This window comes from Hipposideros armiger, unplaced genomic scaffold, assembly GCF_001890085.2.
Source record: "Hipposideros armiger isolate ML-2016 unplaced genomic scaffold, ASM189008v1 scaffold_984, whole genome shotgun sequence".
In the NCBI taxonomy this organism is placed as follows: Eukaryota; Metazoa; Chordata; class Mammalia; order Chiroptera; family Hipposideridae; genus Hipposideros; species Hipposideros armiger.
This window is the reverse complement of record NW_017732334.1, coordinates 91,096-100,009: the sequence shown is the minus strand read 5'-3', so window position 1 is coordinate 100,009 and position 8,914 is coordinate 91,096. Positions and strand designations below refer to the sequence as shown.

Genomic DNA, 8,914 nt, shown 5'->3' with positions numbered 1-8,914 from the left:
GTTTTCTCAATACCTTTGTATGTGTTTATCACCTATATCTTAACTCTTACAAAGTTATAGTAAGTTAAAAATATCTGTATAAAATTTGTTAAAATTCTCCCTGAATATCTTATAATAAAGATAGGGACAGAGAAGCTGGTAAAAGGGGTCAGAGAAAAATAGGACTTGTTCAGAATCTTCATTAGTTTATACGCAACGATTGCTACGGACTACAGCAATCTAAGTTACTGATTTAATGAATAGATAAATGAGTGAATGAAAGAAAAGTTTAGCTGGGAGAGAAATATAGAAATGGTTATTATTCCTCACAATATCTGCAAATGTAAGTATGGGAGATTCTTCTGAAGGATAGAAGAAAGGTAGAAAATTCTATATAAACTCAATATCATTAAAAATTCAGATATTTACTGTTGAGTCATTAGCTTTTTATATGGAGGTAATAAAAGTTGATTTCTATATGCATGCAACCTAAGGTACCATTTAGATCTAAGCTACAGAATCTACCTCATTTTAAAATGAAAAATATTGTATATAATAGGATATTCATGTATAAATATACATGACACATTTTTTAAAAATCTAAATAAAGTACAATTTACCATTGGGCTTAGGATTGTCTCTTCTGTCAGGGAACCTGATTAATGGAGTATGTGGCTTGACTACCTAAAGGAAAAATAAAATGCATAAAAAAAAATGAAACGCTAAAATAAACTCATTAACGATATACAAAAGAAACAATGTACTGAACCTCATAATTAGCATCGTTAAAATAACTTTGTATTTGACAGCAACTTTAAATTGTACTATTTTACTCCTCCCCAACCAGGAAAGCTGATTCATGAACTATTAACTTGTTTAATCTTATCTGCTAATTGTAATAATTTTGTACTTTATACATCAGAAGATATTTTACTGTACTGCCAGCTGACCTTAAAGACAACCCTATGAAGAAGACGACATCGATTTTATGTTGTGTGGCTTATATATCTATCACCCTGCTGATTGGTAAGAATTGGAAGTTTCCCAATTTTTATCGGTGTTGTTTCCCTACTCTGTTAATATCTAGTAGTTTAGAATAGAATAAAAACCATATTGAAAATTAGGTAATTAAAAAAACACTTTTTCTGATTAGAAAAGTAACGTGTTCTGTGTAAAAAAGTTGAAAAAAACTCAGAAAAGCACAAATATAATATATATAATCCCCAAACCCACATAAAATAGGTTTAAACATTTGATACCCCTTTATTTTAGTTTGTTTCCTCTACCCATTGAAATACATATTTTTAGAATAGTGTTTTTTGAAGAGTATTGTTTTATCCCTGAAATTCCAGATAAATGCTAGAGTACCTTATGTGTAAATATACCTTTCAATATGTAATCTTAATATACAATGCTAAGACTAATGAAGAGTACTATTTTCAACTAACCTATCAATTACTGTATAATTAGTGAGATTGAGGTGTGTCTTTATCTGCAATATATTTGTATACTATATGTATTACATTTTAGATGAGTAGAGAAGTAAATAGGCTCATTGGGACCGGCCTGAAAACTCACTACAGTAATTCTGCTGCGGAGGAAATGCCTGAATATAGTTGTCTCCCTAAGTATAAAAGCATGCTAAAGTCTTTCATGTTAAAAACAAAACTTGTCTCTCCCTCTAGTAACTGTTCCTTCCTTTTCATAGCCCAGCTTCTAAAAAGAATGTTCTATCCATGCTACTGTCAATACCCCATTTAAATTTTAAAAATAATGTTCTACAGCTTTCAGGATAAACTTCAAATTGTACTTGGCATTCACAAGGCCTATCATAATCTGGCCTCTCCACCTCTCTCCAGCCTCATTCCCCACCATCTTATGTACATTTACTCCAGGTATCCTGAATCACTTTTCATTTCCCTAATTCATCATGCCATTTTATTCCCCATTTAATGTACAGCATGTGTCCTCCGCCAGGAAATCTCTCCCCAGTCCCACCCTACTTCTCTGGCGCCACTTTGGCCTGACTACTTATCTTTTAAAACAACTCAAATATCACTCCTTCTAAGAAACTTCCCAATTCCAAAATCTGATACTTCTCCTTCGTGTTTCCATGGTGTCCTGAACATCTTAAGAATATTGTTCAGAGGACAGATAAATGAGCCAATGATGAGATGATAGCTAAGTTCCTGAAAAAGCAGAGTCAGAGAAGTAAGCACTTGTGCAGCAGTGTCTGGTACATAGTAAATGCTCAGGAAACATCTGCCAAGTGAGTGAACAGACCATTTGTAATGTAGGGCTAACTATATAGGCATGTGAGTATGTACACANCCCAAGTTGGCACCATCATTGCGCTCTTCCCAGGTGAGGCAGATCAGTTGCCGGCTTCTGGATGGCTGCTCACAGTGGCTGCTGGCTACACACGGTAGCCCATGGCAACTCACTGCAGCAGGGGCTGCAGCCAACTCACAGCAGCCCAGCTCCAGGTTGAGTTGTTGTTCACCATCTTAGCTATACAGGGCAGTGTCACTGGCCCTCAGATGTGAGATCTGAACCGGGGCCCTCTGGCATCCCAAGCCAGCTCTTAACCAACGCGCCACTTGGCCAGCCCTTGTTGAATGAATTTTAAAATACAGATGCAAAACTTATCATTAAAAATATGTTATTTAAACTCGACAATTCTTTTACTCAATTAACAGTTAATGAATCCATGTAATCCTTTCAAACACTGAATGGAATTTAACTTTATACTTCCATTGTCTAATCATCATTTGGACTGATTAATTCATTTAAGTTAAAATGTAATTACCTGTCTAATGCAAACTTTTTCATTTCAAAAGCAACTTTCGCCTCTTCAATTTCATTTTCCAGGTCTTCGATTTTACTATCAAAGAAGCATGAACAAAAGAATTTCAGCAATATCAGAAAAAGTCACTGTTGGAATAAACATATAAACCTTTGAAAAAAGTAGAATGCCTCTATCTAAATAAAAGAATTCTATAGTTTCACCACACCAATGCATTTACAGATTTGGTAAACTGATGCCTCCTGAGGTACTTTAGATAAGTATCTTGTTAAGGGGTGATGCCAAAAGTGCTAATATGATCACTCAGGTACATATAAGTCTACATCCCATATCAACAAGTTCTCAATGCACGCATGACAAATATCTTGGAAAAATAAAGTGGAAAATAAAGAATGTTGTAAGATGGATATTATTAAATCTTTGTAAAAACCACAAATAATATTTTAAATATGACATACGTTTCAATTTGCTTTTCTGGAATGATGTCTTCTGGAGTTTTTTCTTCATCTACAAATAAATAATTTTTTTGAAGTCAGCAACATNTCATGCATTCAAGGACACTGGGGTCCTTCTATTGTTCTTTGTGAAGGCAGCCAGGTCTGTATTCATGAAGCTAAGGAATGAAGTCTTGGAGACATTGCACTTGTTACCATCCTTTCCAGCATACTTCTGGAAAACAGCAGAGACTCTATGCATCGCTTGGTCTCTGTAGGGCTGGACATTTTTGCCATGTCGGAGTGGAGCGAGGCATGGAGGCTGTTGGTATGGATTTTGATTTGGGGAGCCTGACAGGAAAATGCTCTGACTTTTCTCTAACTATGGGTTTATTTCTTTTTTAGCTGAGCCATCTTGCTACCTATGGGCAGCTTAGCGACAGCTCAGCTCAGGCTGGGCATCGAACCGCTGTTGCTCAGAGCTCAAACTGGGTTTATTTCTAAGTGATGGCGTTCATCACTCCTTCACAGAATTCTCATCCAGGGCCCTTCTGGATTAGTTCTCTCTAGGACACAGATGATAAAAGTAGCTGAAGCTGAGGCCGCAGACTGCCTCAATCCCCATCCTACCTTCTCTTCCTGCTGCTTCATTTCAGCCATCCTCTGCACACTCTCTGATTCTATCTTTTGTATTGTCTTCTTAACATCCCCATCTTACCTGGCCTTTGACTCCGTTCTTGTTCCATGTACCCTGTTGTAGGGTCTGTTGTACACTAGCTGTAGGTCTGTTAGGCAGAACTCAGCGTGCATGACAGACTCCTGATGTGATACAATATAAAGTACTCAGCGCAAATTCTGATTTTTTTGATAAAAAAATATGAAACTACATTTAATAAAGCAACTAGATTTGTCAACTATAACTGAAAAATTAAAACAAATTAAAAAAAATAAAGATCTAACTTCCAGTTTACAGGAATACAGAGGTGAAACAACCTATGTAAACTTGTAGACAAATTAAGAATAGAAAACTTTCTGCAGGGCAACTGTTTTCAAGTCAATGACTAAGAAAAATGGGGTGGGGGTGGGGGGCTATATAGCCTGTATTGTAGCTACTCAGTTCAATTCAACTATGCTGTTGTAGAAGGATAGCCATCGATGGTGTGTTAATATATGGGGGTGGCTTTGTTCCAGTGAAATTTTATTTATAAAAACAGCAGCTGGTAAGCCACACTTTGCTGACCTCTAATATAGATGAAATGACCAACCCAGACAACCATTACCACCACCACCATTTTTGAGAAAAATATATTAACAAAAGTATCACTAGCACAGATTTTTTTTTTTTTAAGATTTTATTGGGGAATTGGGGGAGGGGAACAGTGTTGGGGAATTGGAAAACTGGAACAGCCAAGTTGTTGTTCTTCAATCTTGGTTGCAGAGGGTGCCAGTTGCCATCTGGCTGCCCGTCGGCAGCTCGTGGCCTCTAAGCTCAAGGTGCTGTGTTCAATCTTAGTTGCAGGTGGGCGTGGCCACCATCCCATGCGGAAGTCCAACCAGCAGCCTTGTTGTTAAAGAGTGCACACTCTGTCCACTGAGCCATCCGGGCAGCAGCTCAGCTCAAGGTGCCGAGTTCAGTCTTAGTTGCTGGTGGGCAGCCCACCATCGAACAGGCAATCTTGTTGTTACACCAGCTGAGCCATTCTGCTACCTGTTGGCAGCTCAGCGACAGCTCAGCTTGGGCGCAGCATCAGGTCCATGTGGGAATCGAACCGGCGGCCCTGTTGCTCAGGGCTTGCGCTCTTAAGCCAACTCTTAACCAACTGAACTACTCGGCGGCCCACTAGCATGGATTTTAAAAGACTGTGACTGAGATGCAAGATTTTTGGGTCCCCAAATGAGCAAGCTGCTCAGAAGGGAATATTCTCTAATGCCCTCTTCAGATATGACCAAGGTAATGGAAAGGGAGAACCTGCCAAAGGGCAGAGTGAAAAACCATGGATGAAGAACTGCTTCCAGAGACCACAACAGACTAATCAAAAGGTGTTCCCTATCATTTGCCAAGCTGTATTTCAGAATTACTACAGACCTTGTCCACTATTGTTTGCTGACTTCTGTGCATTTCTCTTGTCAACCAAAATATTAGAAAAATTAGAAAAGCATATCTACATCTTTATTTTTTTTTAACTGTCAGTTATATTTCATCCAAATTTTATTTTAGACAGAGAAATGCACAGAAGTATTCCAAACGAGAGCTGGGACTTCCATGAATGAAGAAAAAAATGTCCCATTGAGTGGGAAGCTAGACTAGATAATGTCTTTCAGGGCCCTTGCAAGGCTAAGATTTTCAGATTCTTTTAGAGTATGCCAGTCACTTTAATTATCACATTTAAAACAATAGATTCTATGTTATAGTAGTAAGCTAAAAAAACAAATGTGGTATTACAAGTTCCAAAATCACGGAAAAAACATTTCACTTGAAATTTGCTATTTAAATGGCATACCAAAGACAGAAACAAATAATGCTAAAATAGAATTCTTATTAGATCATGGCAAGATTCTTCTCAAGCTGCAGAACAGTTTCCTTCAAGGCAGAATCCTCTGCCCAATTGACTTTACTCCCCAAAATGAGATTCTGTAATACAAAAAAAATTTTTCAAATTAAAGTTATAAGCACTTTAAAATTTTTAACAAGATTTGAAAAAAATCCTTTTACTGATCTTAACAAATATTTGCCAAACTAGGTGTGAACATTTACTCTGTGATCATGAGAATAATACATTCTTGTATCCTCATTTCCATTTTCAGAAAGGTTTCACTTTTGATTCCCAAATTGTTAGGGGATTAACAATTTTTTACGCTTCATCAGTGTTTGTGGACAGTTTTAACCTATTAAGGGTACTTGCAGTGGTATCCTAGGTTAAAGGAAAAAGATTACAGCTGTGGATCAGAGTTCACTTTGTAATTCTATGGTGATAAACAATTTAAGCATAAGTAATATGCCCTATTTTTTAGGGGTAAGAGAAGAGCTTAGTTTTCAGCCCTTGCAAAGTTTCAAGACCCTGAGAAAGGTGAAAAATATTTTTGTGGTAGACAATAGAGAAATTATTAGGGTCATAATGAAAGTTCTGGTCATGATTCTTTGAAAAACTATGGCTCAATGATACTGAGTTACTAATTGAAAGACTCTTAAAAAATTTTAGAGTATAAGTGGTATATTATTACATATAAAAANTTTTAATCAGTAGGTAGAAGAGTACTTCCTGATTTCAATTTGTATTTTCCTGGCAAGTAATGATATTGAACAACTTTTCACAGGCTTATTGCTCATTTGGAAGCAGTGTCATTTTTTTTCCATCCATTTTTAAATTGGGCTATATATTATGAATACCAGTCCTTTGTCAAATGTTCTCCTTATCCTCACAGAATCTTTAATTAGTTAATGCTCAATAACTACTCATTGAATAAGTGACGATCATTTGCTGCAATGGGGCTAAAGACTGGGATCTAGGATTACCTTTTAGACGTATATCTAAATATAAGAGATATAAGTATATCTCTTAAAAGAAACGGTCTTTTAAGAGATACACTTATGCAAAAGGAAATGCACTTCTCATATCAAAGTTAAAAGTAAATCATAATACACTTTCAGAGTTTAAAAAGATCGTGTAAACCAACCGCAAAAGTGGAAGTTGTGTCTCTTTGTATCTAATTTTACCTCTTCTATTAAGTTCGAGACCACAGCTGGAGAAGCAAACACTAAAGCTCTCAGGAGTCAGTAACCGATGCGTGGATCAACAATACAGTTCCTCTAGCTGCCAATCTAAACTCAGAAAAAAAAGCTTGGGAAGCCTACACTAAAACATACATTACAGTTAAGCTTCAATAATCTTTTTTTTTTTTTCTTATTCCCTCCCATCCAGCCTGTAACTAGACACTTGAATTGAACTAGTAGGGGAGAACCGGCCCCGGACGAGGACGCAGCCAGGTTTCCAGCCATTCCCAAGACCTTGAAGGGACACTGGGTCAGATACAGAGTTCGCTTCCTTTCACTCGCCGCTACCGCCTTCCTTCTGATTGGCTGATCCAGGACATCACAGCCTATACTAGATGCCGATTGGCCAGGATATAGCCAGGGCAGCCAAGCCCGCAGACTCCTAGGAGGGCTAAGGAGGTTCAGGCGGGGAAGACAGCCAGGGACCCCCAACGCAGCTATGTGTCTACCTGCTGATATGCGACATTCCCGCGGCCTAACTCGAACCCTCAGCTCTGCTCACCCGCTCACTACCCGACCCAAAGGGCTCAAGGTCCAATTCTCACACACACGCCCGGGCGGCGCCGCTGGCCCTACTCAGGGCCGCGGTCGTCGCGCGGTCTCTGCTACTGCTTTTCCTCCCCAGAGCCTTAGCTATAGTCAGCACTCCCTACCGCCCTCGGTGGGGAAATCTCTTTACCTGAACGACCCTGCTGGCAGACGCCATCTTGCTGCCCATCATGACCCCCGAGAAGGGGCAGCTTCCGGGGCGCTCGCGAGCCGCAGCGATTACAGGAGTAGTAAGCAGCTGGGGATGGACCCCGATGTGACGTCACGAAGGAGGGGCAAGCGGGAGGGATCCTCCTCCACTGTGGAGGTAGCTCCACCCCTCTCTGCCTGCCCGCCCCACCACTCTTCCCGCCTAGAAACTGACCCATGTGTGTCCCATTGTTTGTTTTGCAGAGGAAGGTTTGTGATGTTGGGTTTATTTTGCTCATTAGCCATGAATGATCCACGTCCATTTCCTCTACACAAAGCGAATTTCTAACTTCAGTATAGTCCAAAATTTAATTTGAAACCAAATAAGTAATACAATCTCTTGTGGTTTCCTAAAATGAACCATCTTGTTAAAACTTGGGAGTTAATGGCAAGCTCAGAAAGAGTGGTCAATTCCCGGCCTATACAAAACCATCTCATATGCCCTTGCTTATTGGCATTGCTTGATTTGGTCTTCAGTTCGTTTTCTCTTACTTGTTTTGATGTTAAACTGCTGCCTCTTTCAAATTTGGGAGAACTCAAAAGTTCAAGTTTTTCTTTTTGAAACAAGCCATCTATACAGTCCCAAAAAGTTATAGTAAATTATATGGTAAATACTAATGTTTACATTGTTATAATTTTTAATACAGAATATGTCGTGGCTATTTAAAATAACTTTGTAGGTAATGTAGCTGTAAGCTATGGTACATATTTAGAATAGCAAATTGGTTTTAATGATCTAGGTCAGTAGTTTCTAAATCTAGGGAGCTTTTTAGAAATATTAGTTACTGAGCCCGAATAGGAGCCCTTCTGATTATGTATGTGGAGACCAGAAATCTATTTTTTAAAAAGCTTTCAAAGCTTGTTTTAGCAGCACATATTTTAAAATCAGATTGATAAAGTGATTAGATGGGCAAAGGACATAAAAAGGAATTATTCTTTCAAATGTGTATGTATATCAAATCATTACGTTGTATACTTTAAATATCTTATAATTTTGTCAATGGCCTCAGTGATGCTGGGGGTGGGGAAAGCTCAAAAGCAACAGCAGCGTAGGTTTCCAGTAGGCTTTCTATTTACATGGAGAAACCAAGTTTCTGTGAAAACTGACAATATTAATTTCTTATTTGGCAATGATTTAAAAGAGACTTTCTTGGTTATTTTTCTAAATAAAATATTTTCCATTTT

General features: G+C 38.3%; 1 protein-coding gene across 1 annotated transcript in view; it reads right to left on the bottom strand.

Moving 5' to 3' along the window:
- Positions 1–659: 659 nt before the first annotated feature.
- CENPH (centromere protein H) overlaps positions 660–8,914 on the bottom strand; it is a 32,315-nt gene continuing 24,060 nt past the window's right edge. The window contains exons 3-5 of the mRNA XM_019631157.1: positions 3,244–3,292; positions 2,789–2,863; positions 660–663 (exon numbers count right to left, since the gene is read on the bottom strand). Of these exons, the coding sequence (XP_019486702.1) occupies positions 660–663; positions 2,789–2,863; positions 3,244–3,292 (128 nt within the window). The remainder of the gene's footprint in view (positions 664–2,788; positions 2,864–3,243; positions 3,293–8,914) is intronic.